At 47.7% G+C, this 21,059-nt stretch overlaps 2 protein-coding genes and 1 long non-coding RNA gene across 3 annotated transcripts in view; 2 read left to right on the top strand and 1 right to left on the bottom strand.

The window, feature by feature from the left end:
• Positions 1-21,059, bottom strand: part of LOC144247463 (uncharacterized) — a 135,836-nt gene that overhangs the window by 9,692 nt on the left and 105,085 nt on the right. The window lies entirely within an intron of this gene.
• LOC116184521 (keratin, type I cytoskeletal 19-like) lies at positions 5,882-10,054 on the top strand. Its single transcript, XM_077788421.1, has 8 exons — positions 5,882-6,406; positions 6,762-6,844; positions 7,088-7,244; positions 7,330-7,491; positions 7,807-7,932; positions 8,029-8,255; positions 9,174-9,286; positions 9,792-10,054. Exons 1-7 carry the CDS (start codon positions 5,882-5,884, stop codon positions 9,259-9,261), a joined length of 1,368 nt encoding a protein of 455 aa, XP_077644547.1. The 3' UTR covers positions 9,262-9,286; positions 9,792-10,054.
• Positions 16,074-20,978, top strand: LOC110471858 (keratin, type I cytoskeletal 19). Its single transcript, XM_077788294.1, has 8 exons — positions 16,074-16,640; positions 17,552-17,634; positions 17,990-18,146; positions 18,371-18,532; positions 18,954-19,079; positions 19,182-19,408; positions 19,716-19,861; positions 20,632-20,978. The coding sequence occupies exons 1-8, from the start codon at positions 16,074-16,076 to the stop codon at positions 20,655-20,657; spliced, it is 1,494 nt and encodes a 497-aa protein (XP_077644420.1). The 3' UTR covers positions 20,658-20,978.

Genomic DNA, 21,059 nt, shown 5'->3' on the forward strand with positions numbered 1-21,059 from the left:
CAGTGAGAGGAGGGGAATGGAGGGACATGGGTTCCACCTGGAGGGACAGGGGTTCTGCTTGGGACGAACATAATAGGAGACAGCTTTTTCTAATGAACTCAGTGCTTGTAAATACATGGGACTGGCTAAGACATAAACTGTGTAAGTGATACAAAATGAAGGCAAATACGGAATGATGAAGTTTGAGGTCAGTGTGACATGCGACTGATAATTAAGGCCAACAAAATAAAGCTCAGTTTCTCTAACTCTTAGGATCATGAAAAGTCACTTTCTCCTGTAAGCAGAACTTAGATGGCTTCAGCAAGACTGCTGCTGTCAGGTGTTCTCTCTGAGACAGGAGCCCAGCATCCCCCTGGTTGGCAAACCTCATCCCTACAGGCCTGCTTCTCTTTTGACTGTCTTTAAGTCACACTATCGGGCACAAAAACTTTTACAGGGCTATTCATGCTGCCCCAGGGCTGCACTTGAGGAACTAAAGTAACCATTGCTTAATCTGCACAGGGATGAGTAGCAATAATTTCTATCACTGTCGTGTGTAACAGATCACTGCTAAAACCCTTCCTGTAACATGCAAGGTAGAAATGTTGCCTGAGGCTGAGCTGCTGCTCAGGATTAGTGACTCAGTTGGGCAGCAGCAGGTTCTGGCTGTGCCTGTGCCCACTCGCCTGCTGGAGAGCAACCAAGGGAGGGCCAGAGAGGAGAGGAAATGGTTTAGAGCCAAAAGCATGATGGAATCACTTCGATCCAACTTCATGCTTTCTAGTCTGTGGTAGCTGGGAGCCCTGTGCATCGGCTTGTGTTCCTCCCACACCTCAAGGATACAGATCTGGGGCTCAGATCAAAGTGAGAGGGAACAGTTTGCATTAAATCAGCTTCCCTTATAACGATGGACAGACATGAGGCTCCTACAGCTGAGGCTCAGCTCGCCCATCCTTTGGGTGTCAGTGGCTCATTCATCCTCCCTCAGCCTCCCCACAGCATCACTGGCCCACTGAGCACTCCCCAGGGTGTTCCCTGGCCCCAGCAGGTTTGGAAGGAGCTGATGATGTCACGCTGGGCATGACAGGACAGGCAAAGGAGGGGAAAGGAGATTGAAGAAGTGGGGAGCCTGCCAGGTCTTTCCAGAGAAGGGAGTGTGAGATATTATCATTCTGTATCATCATTCAGCAATTATAGAAAAGGGCAGGAAAAGAGATGCAGCAGAGTGCAGAGTTCATGGACTGTATTGTTCTTCCCCTTTGCTGGTATGACAGACCCAAAAAACCAAAACTATATAAAAAATGAAAATCAGATCAAGGAACAATGTACCTAAGCCTCAAGCTATCTCAGAATCTCTGCAGGGGGCAAAACTGCAGGCTGGAAATCCTGAGCAAACTGCTCATGTGCTTTTTTTTTTTTTTTGTCATCAGAAGAGAGTTGTTATGCTTTAGTTGTAAATGGCTTTTTAAGTCTTGAACCTTCTGCAGAATGCCCCAAGTGTATGAACACAGAAAAGCTTTCTGCAAACCACAAATATAACTGATTAAATATAAGTAGGAGGCCAAAAGAAGACGTCAGTCCAAGAGTAATTGGCTCTGCTGGCAGCACAGAGAGATGTGGCCCCTTCTGCAGCCAAAAGGGCACGGGGGAGAGATTGATCCAGCAGAACACTCAGTCATCTCTGGTATCTGTCACCCCTGAGATGTTTACATCAGTCAGCAGAAGCAGCCTGAGATGAAATCCTGAGGAGAGCTGGGAGAACAGCTCTGATGGAAGAGTCTGGTTTGTAATCAGCAGACTCAGTTCCCCTGGGAGGACCTTATCGGGGATATTCATGAACATATATTTGCATCAATGAAAAAGGCTTTAATTCTGCATACAGCTCAGTGTAACCCTGTTATCACAGGCAAGAGCAAAGTCCAAGCTCAGCACAAATGATCTCTGTGTGACATTATAGTGCTCTAAAGAAGGAAAATACCACAGAACTATAAGGTAACCTGCTGCTTGTTATTTACTCTTTGCTACACACATTTGTATCTGTGAAACAGCAACAATTTGTTTCTCCAAGAAGTGGACAAACACTGGTTTTGGAGAGCATTTTACAGTTTTGCTGCAAGTACAAGAAGAAAAGCCTTTTTAGGATTCAGCTGGGAATTACAGAGGCAAGGCCTCAGTGAATGATGGTGAAACTTTATGGACAACAAAATGAAAAATGGAAACTGAACATCCTTTCAAGGTATTTAATGATGGAGACATAGAGAGAAATCAATGGGATGTGCCTGTATCAAGAGTAATATAAAATAGCAAGAACACTGACAATGAATAATACTGAATTGTGTCATCTTTCCAATCTCTAGAGCCTCGTGTGCTCCTCAGACAGCTGGTTTTACAATGCCCTCGAGGAGGAGGATAGTTGTTATTGTTGTTTCCATCCTACAAAGCATGAAATTGAGGCTTGGAGGAGATGAGTGATTTGCCTAGAGTGATTTGCAAAGCTGGGATCACCTGGAGCACCTGGTGTCACCAGCAAAATGGAGATCAGCATCAGTACAGCCAATAATAGGCTGACAGAAAGTGGCATGACAGGTACATCACCAGCCAGATAAGCAAATACTTTATAAATACTTTGTCAATTGAGAACACCAGGATTTTCCATAGGTGTAACATGGAAATCCAGCTGACAGTGAGCAGAGAGGAGCTCAGACGAGCCTTTCCCTGGCCAGGCTGGTGGGTGATGGCCGTGCCTGGCTCCAGCTCCTCTCCTGGCCCTCCTGTGTCTGGGCACCAGCAGGGACGTGGGGTTTGAGTCATTGAGTCCCCAAGGAAGTTCTCTTGGACTCACCTGCTGTTTTACCAGCTGGTGATTCAGGAAGTATTTATAGTGATGTGAAATGCCAGATCTCCTTCTTGGGGGCACATTAAACTTCATCTGCATTAGCCTAAGGACCAGTCTTAAGCCTTAAAAAAATATTCTGAGACTCCAAAAGGATTTCCCTCCAGGGAAATCAAATCTTTCTCTTTATCATTGCCCTGTTGAGTCTGATAACTCTGCTGTAGAGAACTCTTGGGAATAACTCCAGCATGTCCATCCTCTGCCACCACCCCCTCTCTGTCTCCCAGCCCAGGACGCTGATGGAAACATGAAATATAAATCCTTCCTTTCTATTTTTTTTTTACAAAGCTCATTACGTGGGAGCAACACCTTTGCCTGGGGGAAGTTCTTCTGCTCGTTTGTTACTTGAAGTAGTAATTTTTCCTGGTCAGACCTGCGCTGCTGTTCCTGAAATGCCCACGGGAGATCCTCATGCGCCGTCATTCCTTGGCTCCCCTGTCATTCCTCTGCTCCCCTGTGATTCCTCTGCTCCTCTTCCTCCCTTGGGGCACAGCATTGCCTGCAAGGGGCTCCCAAGTCAGCCAAGGACAGCTCATCAGAGCATCGCCCTGCCTGCCTGCAAGGATGTGGGGAGCAAATTTCCATCTGCAGACTCCAGCCAGAGAGTCAGTCAAAGCTAGTTCTGGAAAGAGCCTTCCATTAGGAATGGAGATCACATCATTAGCAGATCTCCTCATCACAAAATGAAAATCACTTTACTAAAATGAGGGATGGCTCTGCTGGCAGGGCTTGAGGTTTGTTCTCGTGTAAAAGCAAGATCTGGTTTTAAAGAAAAGTTTGAATTTTGGAAAGGAAAAAAGCTGCCATGAAGAACACACAATTCCAGGAGAATAATTACTGTTATCCTTTAGAAAAGCTGTAGAAATTCTAATCACCAAAAAAAAAGAAAGAAAAGAAAGGGGAAAAAAAGAAAAAAAGAAGAAAGGGAAGGGAAGGGAAGGGAAGGGAAGGGAAGGGAAGGGAAGGGAAGGGAAGGGAAGGGAAGGGAAGGGAAGGGAAGGGAAGGGAAGGGAAGGGAAGGGAAGGGAAGGGAAGGGAAGGGAAGGGAAGGGAAGGGAAGGGAAGGGAAGGGAAGGGAAGGGAAAAAGAAAGAAAGAAAAAGAAAGAAAGAAAAAAGAAAGAAAGAAAAAAGAAAGAAGAAAGAAAGAAAGAAAGAAAGAAAGAAAGAAAGAAAGAAAGAAAGAAAGAAAGAAAGAAAGAAAGAAAGAAAGAAAGAAAGAAAGAAAGAAAGAAAAGAAAGAAAGAAAGAAAGAAAGAAAGAAAGAAAAAGAACATTGACATCTCTGCTCAGTTTGCAGTAATTTTAAAAAACCCTCTACTCATTGTGGGTGTTTTCCTCATGGAAGAAATCACACAGGATGGTTTGGGTTGGGAAGGACCCTATGACCACCTCATTCTACCCCCTGCCATGGGCAGGGACACCTCCCACTGGACCAGGTTGCTGCAAGCCCCACCCAACCTGGCCTTGAAAAATGAAGAACCACATACATCTCGATTAAATGAAATTAAATGTTTACTCCGCAGTCATTTTAAAATTCTTTGGTAGAAAAAAGAGCAGTTGTGACCAGGCTGCAGGTGGGCTCCAGGCAGCCCTGCCTGACCCTGACCCTGGTTCCAGGCAGGGTCTGGCCATCACTGTGGCACCAGAGCACCCTGGCTTCACTTCCTGATGATGGCTCTAACAAAGGATGGGCACCCACAGAACCACCCCACAGTTCAGGAGTGCTGGCTTTGCAGTGTCAAGATAAAATTGAGCTTAATGAACTTGCCCAAATGGCAGAAGCAATATTTGTGAGCAGGATACACCTGACACATTCTTTATGCCATGTGTCCAGGTGACCTGGATGCCAAACCCAAAGCTGAACCACACGTGGGTGAGAGCCAGCCAATATTAGCATTGCTATATTAATGTTATTAATAAAATGAAAGATTCAGATGACAAAACATTTTAATTATTTCCCTTCTTCCTCAATTCAGCATTCCAGAACTAAAAATTTAGTTTAATAAATTTTTAAAAATTTCTTTTCTATTGTCCTTTCTAAATTTAACACTTGGATTGTATTGGAGAGTTTTCATGGTGCTGGTTGGAACAGGATCAGACTTCTGTGAAGTCATGCATTTCCTGAAATTCTCCACAATACTATTTAAGAAATCTTACGAAATATCCCGTGTGGCACTGAATATTCAGTGGCCTGCATGTTTAGTGTCCAGGAAATATCCTTTCATATTTTGGATAAATACTTGACTATTTTGTCTACCCTTGAAAGCAAGCAAAACAACCCAGACCTCTGCAAGGCGATGTTTTGATGGATGTAGAATAAAGAGAAGGGATAAACCAGCCCTGGTACATTCCAGTGCAAAATTCCTCTGTGCTCTCCTGGAGCATTTGAGGTCTAAAGACCCAGACCAGGGGCTCGCTCCACAAACAGCCGTGTGGAATGGAACAGACCCCTCACTGCACGGCCCGGGGTGGTCTCCAGGCCCTGGTCCCAGGGACTGAGGCCAGCTGAGTGAGGGGACACCCTCGCTTTTGGTCACAAAGGGGTCAAACAGGCTCTGTCAGATAGGACGCCTTTCCCACAGCTTTCACTTTCCGGGTAGACTCGCCCACACTGGGGATGGATAATTGCTGTGGTGCTTCATTCCCCGGGCACTCTTGGGTATCGTTGGGTTTTTGTGTCACTGTTGTTGAGTTGTCATCACAGGTCAGACCTGATGATTCAGGAAGTAACATTTTTGATGTAGTTTTGAAACACGCTTCTGTTAACCAAAGCATCTTTCTGTTGTGGGATTTCTGGAGACAAACGCCTTTGGGGAATTATTTCCGGCTTAAAAAAGAGAAAACACCTCCTAGCCAGGTCACAAGGAGGAAGAATAAACAGCTCTTCTCCAGTGGCACGACCCACAGGGACTGGTATAAATAGAGGACCAGGGGACAGAGGTATCACAGTTGGATCCTGCAGCGACCTGAGCACTTGCCTTGGGCTCTGTTGGCTCCGCACCCACACCATGAGCTGTACTGTCAGGCAGGTTGTCACCACCTGCACCCAGGGCAGGGCCAGCACAGGCAGCAACGCGGCTGGCACCGGCAGGAGGGTCTCCTCTGCCTCCTCGGGGAGACACGCTGCCTATGACATGGGTGCCGTGGTTGGCAGCTTCTCCGGCGGCAGCGTAAGCGAGGGATTACTCGGGAAGCAGCTGAGCGCCGGCAGCGCAGCTGGTGGGAGCTTCGGAGCCACCCAGAGGGCTTGTTCTGCCCTGGGATTCAGCGGAGGAGCTGTCTGCACTCGAGGTGGCTTCCCCAGGGCTGGAGCTGGCTGCGGGGATGGGATCCTGTTTGCTAACAACGAGAAGGCGACGATGCAGAACCTCAACGACCGCTTGGCCTCGTACCTGGACAAGGTGCGGCTCCTGGAGGGGGACAATGCTGACCTGGAGTGCAAGATCAGGGAGTGGTACGCCAAGGTGGGGCCCATCTGTGAGCCACGGGACTACAGCTGCTACCACAAGGAAATCGAAGACCTTCAGAACCAGGTAAATTCTTGTTTGTCAAGAAAATCCTAACATTTCTTTAGGCTTTGCTTTCATATGTGCACAGAGCCCTGTCACAGGGCAGAAGCAATGGCTCTGGAGGGGCAGCTGAAGCAATGCTTTATATGAAATGATGGTCTGTGGGAGGGGGAGTCTACATTTACTGAGCACTGATGCTTCAGCAAGGTCATGTCCACCAGCTGGACATGGGTTTTTCTGCTGGGATGCTACATAAGTGATTAATAACCCAAATATACAGAATAATTATAAAATTCCCCAGGTAGGTGTTTCCTCCAGGGTCTTCTGGAGGCAGAGGAAGCTGCAAGCCCACATATTCTTCTAATGATTTCTTTTCCAGATCCTGTGTGCAGCCATGGAGACTAACAAAATCCTTCTGAACATTGATAACAACAGGATGACTGCTGATGACTTCAGAGTGAAGTGAGTATAGTCCCCTGCTGGCCCATGGAAAGGCAGGTGAAGGGTGGTGATGGGGAAATCCCAAACCTCTGCCTGTTGCACTGCATGGTAAAACTGATCTCTGATACCACTGGCAATGTTCATAGCATGGCATGTCTGAAGCAAAAGAAGAGCTTGATCCTAATTTTTTCCCCCCACCCTCAACTGAAGGCCTTGCCCTGCTTTGCTGATATGCTGGTCTTTGTTTGCTGCCTGTGGTTTAAGGTACGAGACCGAGTGTGGTCTCCGGCAGAACGTGGATGCTGACATTAACAACCTCCGGCCCGTCCTGGACCAGCTGGCCAGCTGCAAGACCGACCTGCAGCTGCAGTGTGAGGCTCTGACAGAGGAGATGTGCTGCCTAAAGACCAACCACGAGGAGGTCAGCTCTCTCAGGGAATTGAGAAGAAGGAAAATCTCCCCAAGGGTGGATGGATATTATTGATACAGTCATGTATTTCCTGCAGGAAATGAGCTGTCTGAGGAAACAGGCAACTGGGGATGTGAGCGTGGAGGTCAATGCCTGCCCTGGCCCAGACCTGAGGAAGATCCTGGAGGATCTGCGGTGCCAGTACGAGACGCTGATGGAACGCAACCGCAAAGAGACGGAGCAGTGGTACGCCTGCAAGGTACCTCGTCCCTGCAGAGCTGCAGCCAGCTCTGCCCCAAGGGGGAAAGGGAAAAAGGAGGAAGTGTCCTAATAACAGCAAGCGTGTCACAGATGCGCTCAGATCTAACTGTACTGCCCGATTTCTGCGTTCCATCCATGGTGGAGGGGCCACCACATGGTCAGATGGTGTCACATGGTGTCACTGGGTCAGAATGGAATAAGCAGGGTGTCAGCCTTGCTCGTGCTCAGGGCACTGCGGGGTGTGGGGAGGTCCTGGACATCATGAGATGCAGTGGGGAGGTGAGGAAAGGGCTGCTCTTTTCTGACCTTGCAGGTGGAGGAGGTGAATCTGGAAGTTGTCACAAGCAGCCAGGAGATAGAGTCGAGCAACAAGCAGGTCACTGAGCTGAGACGTCAGCTGCAGGCCCTGGAAATCAATGTACAAGCCCAGCTCACCATGGTAGGTGATGCCACAAGGATTCACAGCTCCAGCTCTCGTGAGCAGGGTTGTACCTGTGTCAAACCCCAGTACCTGAGTATTTTGTTCTATTCTCAGAAAGAAAACCTGGAATCCTCTTTGACGGAGACTGAATGTCGCTACAACAAATACCTGGCTGAGCTGCAGAACCAGATCTCCTGCGTGGAGCAGCGGCTGGCTGAGATCCGAGCGGAAATGGAGTGCCAGAACCAGGAATACAAGACCCTTCTGGACGTCAAGTGTCGCTTGGAGCAGGAGATCCAGACCTACCACTGTCTGCTGGAGGGTGGCCAACACGACATCATGTATGCAAACAGAGCTGGGCACCCTAAAATCTCTGTGCTTTGTCTTACAGGGATATGAAAATTTGTGATCCCGGTAGGAAAAGCAACACTGGTGAGGAACCAGGGCTGACCTGTTTCTAGACAGGGCTGATTAGAAAACCATGAGGTATCGGAGGATTTGGCTCTGATAAATGTCCAGGGAGCACCAAAGACCATTCCTGGGCCAGGGAACGGTCTGGGAGAGCCCCCAGAACTGTCCCAGCCCCTGGCACAGCAGCTTCAGCAGTTCTTTAAGGGCAGCTTCCCAGGAGCTGGACAAACAGTCATATAACTAAGTTTTATTGGCTTGCCAGAATGAGACAGGATTAGGGATTAGCAGCTAAATTAACTGAAATGATGAATTATCTAAACATTTTCAGTTTCACACAAGTTTAATTAAAGTTTTGGAAGTTTAATTTGTATGCAAAGCAGTTGGCTCTGCCCTGCCTTCCATTGACTGAGGTTTTGAAACAGCCAGGCTGTTAATTCCAGACGTGGCTGCACACACACAAAACTGCCCTGAGCACCCACCTACTCCTTTTGTTTTGCTGGGAGAGGAGGCTTTGGAATGGAATGGTGCTGCCCTGATTTGGGCTCCTCTGGACTCTCCAGTCCTAAATTATTTCCACAAAAAGTCAGTTTTTGTTCCAAAATGCCTCTTGCAAGGGCTGAAGTGGCATTATTAGTCCCAGGGCAATCCTGAGTGCCAGATGGAAAAGCATCATCTGCCAAAAGACAGGGGGACAGAGGTGGATGGTAGCTGCAGCTGACCTCGGGGCTGGGAGGGGGAAGCACGGCTGTGACTGAAGAGATGGAGCTAAAGCCAGTGAGGAGGGCAGGGGGAGACCTCTAGGGTGGCAGTGCTGGGGCCTGGGTGTCCAGAGCTGTCTTCTTCCACAGAGGGTCGGCAGGAAGAGGAGTCGGTGCCACACCAGCTGGGAGAAGCACGGGGCTGAAAGCCAGCCTGTGCCAGCCCTGCCTGCCCTGAGCCCCTGCCCGCCAGGCTCTGCCAGGTGAGGGAGCCTCCAGGGAACTGGGACCATGAGCTGCTTCTTTAGTGCTGGGTACCAGTGGAACAGGAGCATGAGAGGTCTGCAGGCTTTTCTGGGTGATGAAGGAAGGCTGGAGGGGTTTTTTCCTAGAGAAAGGCTGGGCTGGAGTCAGATGATCAGGATCACAGCTGTGGTAGGGCACTGGGATTAACTGGGCTGTGGTGGGAAGCAGTGATAAGGGATGCAGCTATGGGATATTTATTTATAAATCTCTGTGCAAAAATTATGTTTGACACGGGCGGGTGCCCAGCAGTAAATGTGTGTTTAAACAAGGCTTTCAGCACAACATGGGAATGAGGAACTGGCAGTGGAATCACTCAGTCACAAGTTTTTCAACAAGGATAAAATTTAGCAAAGCTGGGGAGAAGAGGGAAAGAGAAAGCTCAATACAAAAGCAAAGGGGTGTGAGAGAAAGGTACAGGATGCAGACTCCCCTGAATAAATGATTCTTCTCATTCTCCTTCAGGTCACTGCAGACCAGAGAGTCCCCGCCAGTCCCACTGCACATCCCCCGAGGAGCTTTCTGAAGAAAAAGTCTTTTGGAAAAACAAGGCAAAAATAACCTGGGAGTTCTCAGTTGTGCTCCAGTGGCAGTCACAGGGAGTCTGCAGGATGGCAGCTCCTGGCCACCCTGCTGTTATCCCACCACTGCCCCTCACTCAGGCTCCCCTGGGTTGTGGCCATTCTCTAACAGCGACCAAGGCATGTCTCCAATAAAACTTTGCTCCTGCTGATACAGCCTTGAACCTGAGAAATAATTTTACAAGTAAATCAATATACAAGTATCTTAAAAAATATATATATTATGAATCTACCTTCAGTCTCCAACCACACAGCAATCATTACAGGGAAAAAGGAAAACAAGCCATGTTCCCATCAGTGCTCCAGCTGAACTCAGAGGCTGAGGATGGGGATGGAGGGTGGAGGAGAAGGACCAGCTGATGTGGAGAGGGATATTTGCTGCCAGAGGAGGAAGCATGAGCCAAGACATGAAGCAGAAGGTAGTGAGGAAAGAAACACCCAGGGAGGCTGGGCAGAGGGCAGGGAGGGAGTCTCAGGGCTGTCTGGCTGAGTCTGCTACCGAGAGACACCTTACAAAGAAAAGGGAGTCTTCACTTAAGCAGGCATATGCTAATATAATATAATGTAATATAATATATAATATCACATAGTAAAATGCAATATACAACACCTTTGAGTTATTACAGATGTGCACTAACAAGATAAAATCAAGAATAACAAGTTTTCTTAAATAACACCAAAGCAGGAATTTTGAAAGCTAGGCTCTGCTGGACTCTCCACACCTTTCTGGTGGAGGAAAGCAATTCCCAGAGAAAACACTAAATAAAGAACCTCTAAATGGATTTGTAAAAAAGGGAAACAGGAAGAACCAGCTGGCAACATGTAGGAAGATAAAAGGCTGAGACAAATTAATATGTGGGAGAGAATTTTTTTTAAAGTGAGACACAATAAAGAGACAGAAAAACAAGCTGCTGGCATTTTATTAGCCCAGAGAAAGGAATGACAAACACATTTAGGAACACGACTGCATTTTGCTGCATGTGCAAGGCAGGATTCAGGATCCAGCCTGTCCCTCCTCGCTGGCAGCAGTGTCCAAGCAGTGGGTCAGATGGGCTGGGAGTGGTGGCACAACCCTTGCTCCTCACTGTGGGGCTCTGGCAGCCTTTCTTTAGTGAAATGCTGGATGGGGTTTGATGACTGACATTATAGACAGAGGCTGGACAGGAAAGCTTCTCACAACAAGGCTTTGGAGGATACAATGAGTCTGAATTAGTGCCTGTTTCTAAAGAAACAGCTCAGACAGCTCTGGAATGGCCTCTACCTGGGCTCTGTCCAGGACACTTGTTAGCCCTGTGGAGTAATTGCTCTAATGAGCTCCTGGACAAGCTCTGCATCCTGGACTTTCCCTGCTCAGTTCTGCATCTCCCATTCCTGCAGCAGTAATTACGCTGAGCATTTCGGGGTGAATTAACCCACCTCTGTGCTGACACAGTACCTCTGAGGTCACTGCATTGCATCGGTGCAGAAATGCAACTCTGCCCTTGCTGCCCAGTGTTTGTAAGCTGGACAGCGATGGGAAATGGTGACAGCTGTGGAGACAGCACAGGAGGAGACAGGGAAGGGAAGAGAGATGAAATGGGGAGGACACAATGCATGGAACAACAGAAAAGGAGTGACCTGGGACCTGGACTGCACAGCAGCTCACAGGTTGGGAGGCTCACGGAGCTTGTTCTGTTCTCTTGTAACACTCAAATCTTGCAAAGCAAGAACAAACGAGTATTTCCAAGATGGAGAGACTTAGGCTGAAGGTACAGGGCAGAGAGAGGAACCCAAGGATACAAAGAGCAAGGGCAGATGCCCCTGGAGAGACAGGGTTGATATCAGCACTCGGGCTGGTAAGCAGACAACGAAATTCGCTGTGACAGCTCCAACAGATGTATCTGTGTTGTAAGAGAGCAGGAACATGGGAATTACACCACCATCAGGAAAAGCTCCCAAGGAATTAACACATCATAAATTTAAGGGATTAGTGAAGAAATGGAAGAAAACAAATAGTTTTGTAAATTACCAATGCTGGAAATCAGCCAGTTCCAGACTGCATGACACAGACAATTATCTCTGATTACAGACACAGTGCATTTGGAAAAGCAGGCCATATTCTGCTGTGATGCATAAACTATAATTTCTCTACAAAAGTCTGTTTCATAGACTATGCAGACAGGTACAGACTAACACCCACGGTAACTATTTGTGAGGTTTAGATTTTTCTTTATTGGCTTATGTAACATTTGTAAAGAATTACAAGAGATGGGCAAGCTGCTGCTGAAACCCAGCAGGAGTTTCTCAGTTCAGTACACTGAATAATAGAATCTAAACTGCCAGTATGAGCCACATAATTGAAGTGTATTGAAATTAAGGGACTTTTTAGTATATGTATCATATGAAGATAAAAGAAGACAATCTGAGGAGTTCTGGCTGCCCTGCACCTTTGCCTGCCTGGCTCTGTTGCACCACTGGACAGTGCCTGAGTGCAGGAAGCACCTGAACACTCCAGGATGTCAGGCTGTGACCTGATCCTGTGGCTCTGCAGCACAGACCACAGGCTGAAGCCCTAGTTTCCCTCCCATCCTGCACTGTGCTCAGCTCTCCGTGCAGAATGAAATTGCTGCAGTTTCATCACCCATCACTGTTCCCACATGTTCTAAGAAATTCTCCAGGACTCTTCTCTGCTGTGATAACCTGCAGTGCCAAGGATGTACCTGCTGGAGGCCTGGCTGCACTCGCAGCACCTGGCAGGTTCTGGAAGGATCTAGTACTCTTCATCAAGTGAATCAGGGGAGACTGGACTTCGGTAGGAAGAAACCTGGTTGCGTCCACCTCCATGTCCTGCTGAACTTCTCCTTTGGTACTGGATATGCTCAGAGTCTGGAGATGTGAACACTCAGCAAGAAAGAAGCTGAAACAGAGTAATGCTCTCGGTCTCCAAGGTGTATTTAAGCCTGCACTGTTACCAAACCTACTGTGGTAATTATTTCAGTTGCCTTACAGGATTTGGCTAAACATGGTGGTATAAACCAATGAGTCACTAGCCAGGAAAAAGTCATGGTCTGCATTTGAAAGATGGGAGTATGGGGCCTGGAGCCGGCTCAGTATCACATCAAAGAAGTGTTTAATAAGTGATGCCTAATGGCCATTATGCAAATTATTAATGGTAATTACAAGTGACAAGATAAAATCATATTCCAGTGTGGTTGCACAAACATCACTGAGGCAATGCTTATGAAAGCAAAGTTCTGTTGAACCAGACACACCTTTCTTGTAGTTGACACAAGGAAACATTATCAGCTTTGATAAGCAAAGCGAGGTGAGCGTGTGGAGCCGGGCTGGGCACAGCGACAGCCACAGCTCCCACAGGACCAGACTGTCCTGCCCACAGCACCCCTTGGGAACGTGGCATCCTCCTGCCTCCTCCATCCTGTGCACCAATATTCACCCTTATCCCCTCTTCCTCCCCTTTCACTCTCTCTTCTTGTCCATCAAGCCCACAAGACTCAGCAGCACTGGAGCTGACGTTGTGTGCGACCACTGCTGATTGTCCTGGGCGAGGGCCTGTTGTGGCTTCCTGCACCTGAAACCAATTGTTTCCTCCAGTCCTACACTGAGGTTGCAAATCCTTTAGGGACACGTTTATGTCTTAGACTTGCACAGTCCCTTCCCTGTGTTCTGCCCCAAGGCTGTGTCCCAAGGCTACAGGAATGCAGTCATAACAAAAGTGGAGGTAAAGAAATCAGTTTAGTGGGGAAAAAAGCCAGTACTGAGGGAACACAGCCTGTACCTGTCTTGGTGCCGAGCCCCGGAGCCCTGGCAAGGCCATGAGGACAGAGACAACACCACAGTTTGTTTTTAAGATACAACCAGGTTAGCCAGGGACTGGCTGCTGGGTGCATTTGCTGTAACAAACACATATTCACAGTGAAATTGGTAGGAGCCCAGAAAAACTCTAAAGAATGCAACTGCATCCCAAATATGAGTTCTTTGGAAGAATCGTATGGTCATGTCTAATCTTCAGTGGTAAATTGGTATTTGAGTCTATGGACGATTCCACCAGGACAGGAGTGAAAGGTTGTATAGTGCTGCTGCTGTTGTTTTGTGGAGCAAGACCTGTTACTTCATCCCATCAGAGAACTGCTGAAGGAAGCAGGGGTGGGTGCTCCATGCCCACCCGTAGAGAAATGCCCAACTCTGCAGTGTCTCCTCCTGAACCCAACACTCTGCAAAGGAATGAAAGGCACCACCAGCCCTGTCTCTGCAGGTTGCTCTTGGGTAACTCCTGAAAACCTCCCCAGCAGAAGCAAAGCTCCAAGCAAACATTATATTAATTTCTGTTGGCTCCAACAGCCGCACCCTGTCTTCAATTATATTCCTCAAAATGACGGATGAAAGCCAGATTTGCTCCCTCTCCTCCTTTTTGCTCATGGTTTTCCCGACTGTGAGTCTAGGCTGTGTGGGGAGCACAGAGGCTGTGTCTTGGGGGAGGATGGACTTGTATTTCAGGCACTGCAGTCTCAGCGAGGAATCCGAGCTCTGACAGACTTCAGCTTTGTCCTTAAGCAAGTTATTTCCCTGCACCATATGAATAATGAATATTCCTGGATGCCGCCAGCCGTGGGTAGGCGGCTTTTTATCATTTTTGATCTAAGTAAAGAAATAAATTATCCCACTGGAGAGTGGAAAGCTTTAACTCATGCTGGTGTGAAGCCGATTCTATCTAAACATGCTTGGGGACACTCTCCTACCATGGTGACAGCAGTCACCATTTCTCATGAGTAAAAGTGGCTGAGGGTACGAGCGTTGGTTTTCTCCACTCTTCCTCCCAGAGGTGATGCTGCTCTCAGAGCTCCTTCAGTGTCACCCTCACTGCCAACAGGGATCTATCACAACTGCTCCTGTACATATGGACATCCTCAAGTCAAAGGCTGCTTTGTGAGTAAGAGCTGCATGGAAATTCCATGCTGTAGGGAACAGAAGTCGTCTTCCCCCAGAGAGCAGAATATCCTCTCATTACAGAGGCAGCTGGAGAAGGACACTGGCACTGGTGGAGCTGGTTCTCTGAATTCTCCCTTGGCTATAGCCTGCCTGGTTGGGAGGTTGTGCTCCTCTGACCAGCCAGACTGCGCTGATGCCTGCTACTGCTCCAACAAACTCCATAAGAAATGCAAAAAGCTTTTCTCCTTCTTATTCGGTGCACAGTACAATCTTCATAATGGCAAAGACCTGCAGAGTCCCATCTGAGTCCAGGGATCTGGATATATCGCCTGTGGATACTCCCTTTCTTGTCACCTCTGTCTTTATCTCTCATCCTCACAAACTGAGAAAGCATGGACAGCAATTAAAGCAATTGAAAAACAACTTCAGGAAAATCCTTCATGCACTGCAGTTGCCATCAACCTGTGTGTCACCCACACACAGGGGACACTGAGCAGGCCTGAGCTTCGCAGTGTGAGCAACTTGAGTTCTTGTGTTTGCACGACTAAGGACATTTAAGCTATAAATAGGTAACTAAAACTATGGTTTTAGTTGGGGAATTAGTATGGGGATTTATCTCAGTGATTCTGGAAATCTCACAGCAAAGCAAGTATTAGAGCTGTGCCAGCTGACCAACATCCACACCACAGTGTCCGTGGTCTGTTCTCTACTACAGTCATAACTGTTCACATTTTTCAGAAGTGAGAAATTCTATTAGTTTCCCATTTTTTGTTTCACAAGGTCTACCATAGCATGTGATATAAAAATTGTTATTGGACTAAGAATAAATACAAATTAATAAAAGATAAAAGGCACTTTTGATGTTATAAATACCAATGGTTCTTCTTTGTACATAATCTAGGGCAACTTTTTTTCTTGACTTGTTGCAAAGTTTGCATCATACAAAAAAAGCTGATGACTCATAAAACACTATTTTACTTTTTGGAATAAGCTGCTGACATGTAAAGTATCTTCCTTGTGAACTGGGATTTCTAGAGGGAAACTGCCTATGGGCTATTTAATCTTGGCATAAACAGCCAGACTAGCCAGCCCCGTGGGAAGAAGAAACACCCCACAGGTGACACCCCCTTTGGAAGGTATAAATGGAGACCTGCAGCAGCCGCCAGCCTGCAGTCGGACTCAGTATCACGCTCTGCATCTTGCTTTGGGCTGTGGGTTGGCGCTGCAGCTGGGCCTCGCCATGAGCTGTAGTATTAAGCAGACAACTGGCTCTCTCAGGGGCAGGACCAGCGGGGGCAGCTGTGTGATCGGTGGCGGTGGTGGCGGAGCGCGGATCTCCTCGGTCTCCTCTGGAAGATACACGACCTGTGGCATAGGCGGTAGCCGAGGGTTTTCTGGGAGAAGCTACTGTGGTGGTGTGAATTACGGAGGAGGACTGAGCACCGGCAGTTTGGTCGGTGGAAACTACGGAGGTGGCTTAGGAGCCGCCGTCCTCGGAGGATGTCCAGGCATGGGATTCAGTGGTGGCAGTGCTCGCTTTGGCGGTGGCATGGGAGGTGGCATGGGTGTGGGTCTTGGTGGAGGTGGTTTTGCTGGTGATGGCATTCTTCTTTCTGGTGACGAGAAAGTCACCATGCAAAATCTGAATGACCGCCTGGCTTCTTACCTGGACAAGGTGAGATGCCTGGAACAAGAGAACGCTGACCTGGAGTGCAGGATCAGGGAGTGGTATGCCAAGCAGGGCCCTTTCTGTGAGCCACGGGACTACAGCTGCTATTACAAAGAAATAGAAGATCTTCAGAACCAGGTAACATCCCCTCTCAGCTGCTTTCTCCCTTGCAAGGCTCTCTCTGGTGCTGGTTCATAACTTAGTCCATTATTTGGAATAACAAATTGTTGTTGAAAAATGCCTTTTGCAAACAGCTATTACAACTTCTGCCTGTGGAAAGCCCAGAGCTCAGAGATAAAACTGGAAAGTTTGGGCTGTCTCTGTTGTGGTTATTGATCAGACATACTGAAGGGGAAAATGTTACTTCATGGAATACATCTGGATGGGCTCAGTAGTCGTTCTGAATTTGGTTTGTGCCAAGGAGGTCAAATAGATATACAGCAAGAAAAGAACTAAGAGATAAATAAATAATGGATCACGTTAATTTGCCTGAATTTATATTATAGCCATCAGTCTTGCAGAATTCCAGATAAACTTTAATTAACTGAAATTAACTTTAATTCATTTACTTCCAGTTAAACATCTAATTAAAACTAAGAAAAAAGAGAACATTGCCGTAACAGATTTAGAATGGGCAATTTTAAATTCAAAACATTTGCAAAGTGTTTGGCAAAGATTTAGGATGTCAATGCACAAAGAAAAAAGAGAAAAGGATCCAGGAAAGGGACTGAATAAGACAGGTTCATCATAATTCTCGAAATAAAACTTTAAATCTCATAAGACTTAGATTTAAGAGGCTGATGTAGATTGTAGCAGGTGCTGGACAGTAATTACACCTCCTGGATTCTCTGCACCTGAACCATGAATTTTATCATTTTAATGATTTCACTGTCCTTCCCTGAACATTCTTGTGAGTGCTGCACCTCTCAGGTCCTCATCCCTAATGCCCAGGATTTAAAAAAAAAGAGAGCAAGAAAGAGAGTCTGGTTGCACCAGGCAATGGGTGCAACAAAGGAACAAATGCAAAAGAACAAATGTTCTTTTTCCAGATTGTCTGTGCAACCATAGACAACAACAAGATCATTCTGAACATCGATAACAGCAGGATGACAGCCGACGACTTCAGAGTGAAGTGAGTACCTGGGGCTGTCCCCTCCTCTGCCACCACCCTCAGGGCTCTCAGCTGCTCTCCTGTGACCCAGGACAGGCTGGAGGCTGTGCAGAATTCTCTCATCCATTGTCACTAGAGCTGCCCTAATTAGGGGCAGTTCCAAGAGGGGAACTTTGGGATGCCAAGCTGGTTTCAAGTAGAGATTGAAGGAAGCAGAAGCAATCTGCAGACTGGGAGCAGTGAGGGTTCAGCCAAGCTGCTGTTCCAGCAGGTGCTGTCTTTCAGACGGGAAGGTTTTGGTTTTTCCTGTCAGAGCTCAGAAATGCCGGTGATGTCAGACACTGACTGCTCTTTCTTTCTGCTTCCTCCCTCACAGGTACGAGACGGAGCTGGCCCTGCGCCAGAGCGTGGAGGCCGACATCAACGGGCTGCGCCAGGTGCTGGACCAGCTGACGCTGTGCAGGTCTGACCTGGAGGCACAGCTGGAGTCGCTGCGGGAGGAGCTCTGCTGCCTGAAGAAGAACCATGAGGAGGTAGGTCCTGCCCTCTCCTGTACAAAGCATTCACTCCTGTGGGACCCAGCACCCCAGGGTGCTGCTGAGGAGGGCAATGGTTGATGGAGACCATAGTGTGACCCAGGAGCTGTCAAGGTCCATCAGAGAGGGGCTTTGCAGGGCTCTGCTCCCTCTGAGAGAGCTTGGCGCCCTCAGTTCTTTCTTTTGTTCTAAACCTAACCTGATCTGGATGGTGTTTCCAGGAAATGTGCTGTCTGAGGAAGCAATCGACTGGAGATGTGAGCGTGGAGGTCAATGCCTGCCCTGGCCCAGACCTCAGGAAGATCCTGGAGGAGATGAGGTGCCAGTATGAGACGCTGATTGAACGCAACCGCAAAGAAGTCGAGGATTGGTACGAGTGCAAGGTGAGTAAATTCCCACAGCTCTGACTTTCCCTGGCTAACACCCAGGCAATTGTCCCACAGGAATTTGTTACACAAAAGACTGTAAGAGCATTTAGCATTTGTTGACACTGACCAAGTGACACAAGGGAGGGACACTGCCACTCTGTGTTCTTGTCATGGGCTAAAGGAAGTGCTGCATGTTGGTGGGACTTGAGGTACAAATTCTCTACAAAGCAGTAAGTGGTGAGAAGAATTACAAGCAGCACTATTAGAAGAGCAAAAGGAATGACCAGCCAGGTTTACGCTACCATTAGGATGAGAGTTTTCACCCAAACCTTTCTCATTTCATGTCTTTGCTAATTTCTTTGCTCTTTCCTTAATACTTGATCCAATTTATGCTGCACATTCCCTGAAGCTCTTTATCCTGGATTGGTGATTTCAGATTGAGGAGGTGAATCGGGAGGTTATTACAAGTGGTCAGGAGGTGGAAACGTGCAACAACCAGGTGACTGAACTGAGACGCCAATTGCAAGCCCTGGAAATCGATCTCCAAGCTCAGCTCAGCCAGGTGAGTGATGAGCTGGTGCAAACCTCATCCATCTCACAGAATTCATAGCTAAATGCAGTTTCTCCTGCCTGTATTTGTCTCATGTCCCATGTCACTCCTCAGAGGGACAATCTGGAGTCCTCGCTGGCGGAGACAGAGTGTCGCTACAACAACCACCTTGCTGAGCTGCAGAGCCAGATCACCTGCGTGGAGCAGCAGCTGGCTGACCTGCGGGCAGAGATGGAGTGCCAGAACCAAGAGTACAAGATCCTGCTGGACGTTAAGTGCCGCCTGGAGCAGGAGATCCACACGTACCGCTGCCTGCTGGAGGGTGGCCAGCAGGACCTTATGTAAGTGGGCTTGGGATACACCAAAAAAATACAATAAAATACCTGTGTCCTGGTTATTTCAACATAAGAGCAAAGTGAAGGACCTGCTGAGCTCATGCTCCTTTACTGACCTGTTTGGTCTGCCTGGTGCCATAGTGGTGACCTGCTTTCTTTCCTGTGCTATTGGTGCCACAAGGAAAACTGCAACATTTTGCCATTTTTCTGCCAAAAAGGGAAGTAGACTGAGAGCAGCAGGGACCCTGACAATCTGTAACTCTAGCTTATCTGTCATTTCCGTCACTAAAACGTTATTTTCCTTTCTCCTCAGTCAGCAAGGAGGAATTGGTCAGTCTTCAGGTCTAGGAGGAGGAATTGCAAGAAGCAGTGGGATAGGAGGAGGAGGCATCATTAGGACAAGCCACACTTACACTTCGTCTGCCCAGATCCCATCCTGTGCAGCTGCGGAGATCCAAGGTAAGAACTGTTCCACTTGAAACATTTCCACAGTCTTCTCTGCTCTAATGCAACACTGATGGGCTGGAAGACAGATCTTTCCCACGTAGCTTACAATGCTACTTCAAAGTTTTATTGTGGGGGCCCTGGGAAATACAGGATAGGAGCCACAGAGGAGTGGCTGAGAGGAGAGATTTTGGGAGCTGGGACTCTGCTGGGAGGCATGAGAATTGCCAGAGGGAAGAGGGATAGAAGGGAGAGGGACAGAGCCAGCATGCAGGCAAGCCATGAAGAACATGGAGGAAAGACTGACGTGAAATGTGGGATAAAGGAAAGAAGATGAGAAAGAAAAGTACTCAGAAATTAGGTGGGCAAAAAAAAGGCAGGGATCATGGGAATACTGGCAGATAATTACTAGCCCTAATTCAAAGGGAAACTTCCAGCCAAATTGAAAAGGAAAGAAGGAATATAGTGACAGTTGGTCCAGGAGAATGATGTGAGCAGGGGCATTGCTCTAGCATGGATCCCAATGCCATTCCCTCATCCAGATCACTGCTGGAGCAGTGTCTGCAGCTTCCACCTTTTGGCATTTTGATGCAGCCTGGGCTGCAGCCACTGACAGATCCATCTGCCAGGCTGGCAGGAGCCATCAGATCTTCCCAGGAAGGGGCAGTATTTATCTGAAATTCTAATTGAATTGGCTTGTGAAACGATCACGTGTAGGGAATGACAGTGTGGGAAAGAATCTATTTTTGCTATAAACACAGTAACGTTTCCTTTGATCTCTCCAGTGCCTTGCCGAAGGATTTGTGATTAAACAGAGAAATGAGAATATCCAGCAAGAGAAGCCTGAAGCAGAGCTACAGATGAAAAGAGAGAATATTTAGTGCATGTGTCTGCAGAGAGCACGGAGCGTGCTCGTCTGTGTCGCTCAGCAGTGCTAAGCAATGTGTAAGAGGGATGAGCAGAGCATTGAGCCACATTCTGCTTTATTTTGCTATTTGCTTTTCAGTCTGTGCTGCTGTGTGTGGCCCAGCACCACGACTATTGCTGTAGTCAGCCAGGGCTATGATCACTTATGTACCTGCTGGTGAAAAATGTCTAATAAAACTTTGCTTCTGCCTAATGCAATCAAGAACCTGTGTCTGAAACTGAGTTCCTTTTGAACACCAGGTGCTGATCCATGAGCAAAGGGCACCTCAACTGCTCAGGATCATCC

Source organism: Lonchura striata, chromosome 25, assembly GCF_046129695.1.
Source record: "Lonchura striata isolate bLonStr1 chromosome 25, bLonStr1.mat, whole genome shotgun sequence".
Lineage (NCBI taxonomy): Eukaryota > Metazoa > Chordata > Aves > Passeriformes > Estrildidae > Lonchura > Lonchura striata.

What these genes read in the sequence shown, in the direction of transcription:
- LOC116184521 (XM_077788421.1), top strand. Translation starts at nt 5,882, where the DNA reads ATGAGCTGTACTGTCAGGCAGGTTGTCACCACCTGCACCCAGGGCAGG. An exon ending in TCGAAGACCTTCAGAACCAG is followed by an intron (nt 6,407 to 6,761) that starts GTAAATTCTTGT and finishes TTTCTTTTCCAG; the next exon opens with ATCCTGTGTGCAGCCATGGA. An exon ending in AGCAGTGGTACGCCTGCAAG is followed by an intron (nt 7,492 to 7,806) that starts GTACCTCGTCCC and finishes CTGACCTTGCAG; the next exon opens with GTGGAGGAGGTGAATCTGGA.
- LOC110471858 (XM_077788294.1), top strand. Translation starts at nt 16,074, where the DNA reads ATGAGCTGTAGTATTAAGCAGACAACTGGCTCTCTCAGGGGCAGGACC. An exon ending in TGAAGAAGAACCATGAGGAG is followed by an intron (nt 18,147 to 18,370) that starts GTAGGTCCTGCC and finishes TGGTGTTTCCAG; the next exon opens with GAAATGTGCTGTCTGAGGAA. An exon ending in TCCAAGCTCAGCTCAGCCAG is followed by an intron (nt 19,080 to 19,181) that starts GTGAGTGATGAG and finishes GTCACTCCTCAG; the next exon opens with AGGGACAATCTGGAGTCCTC.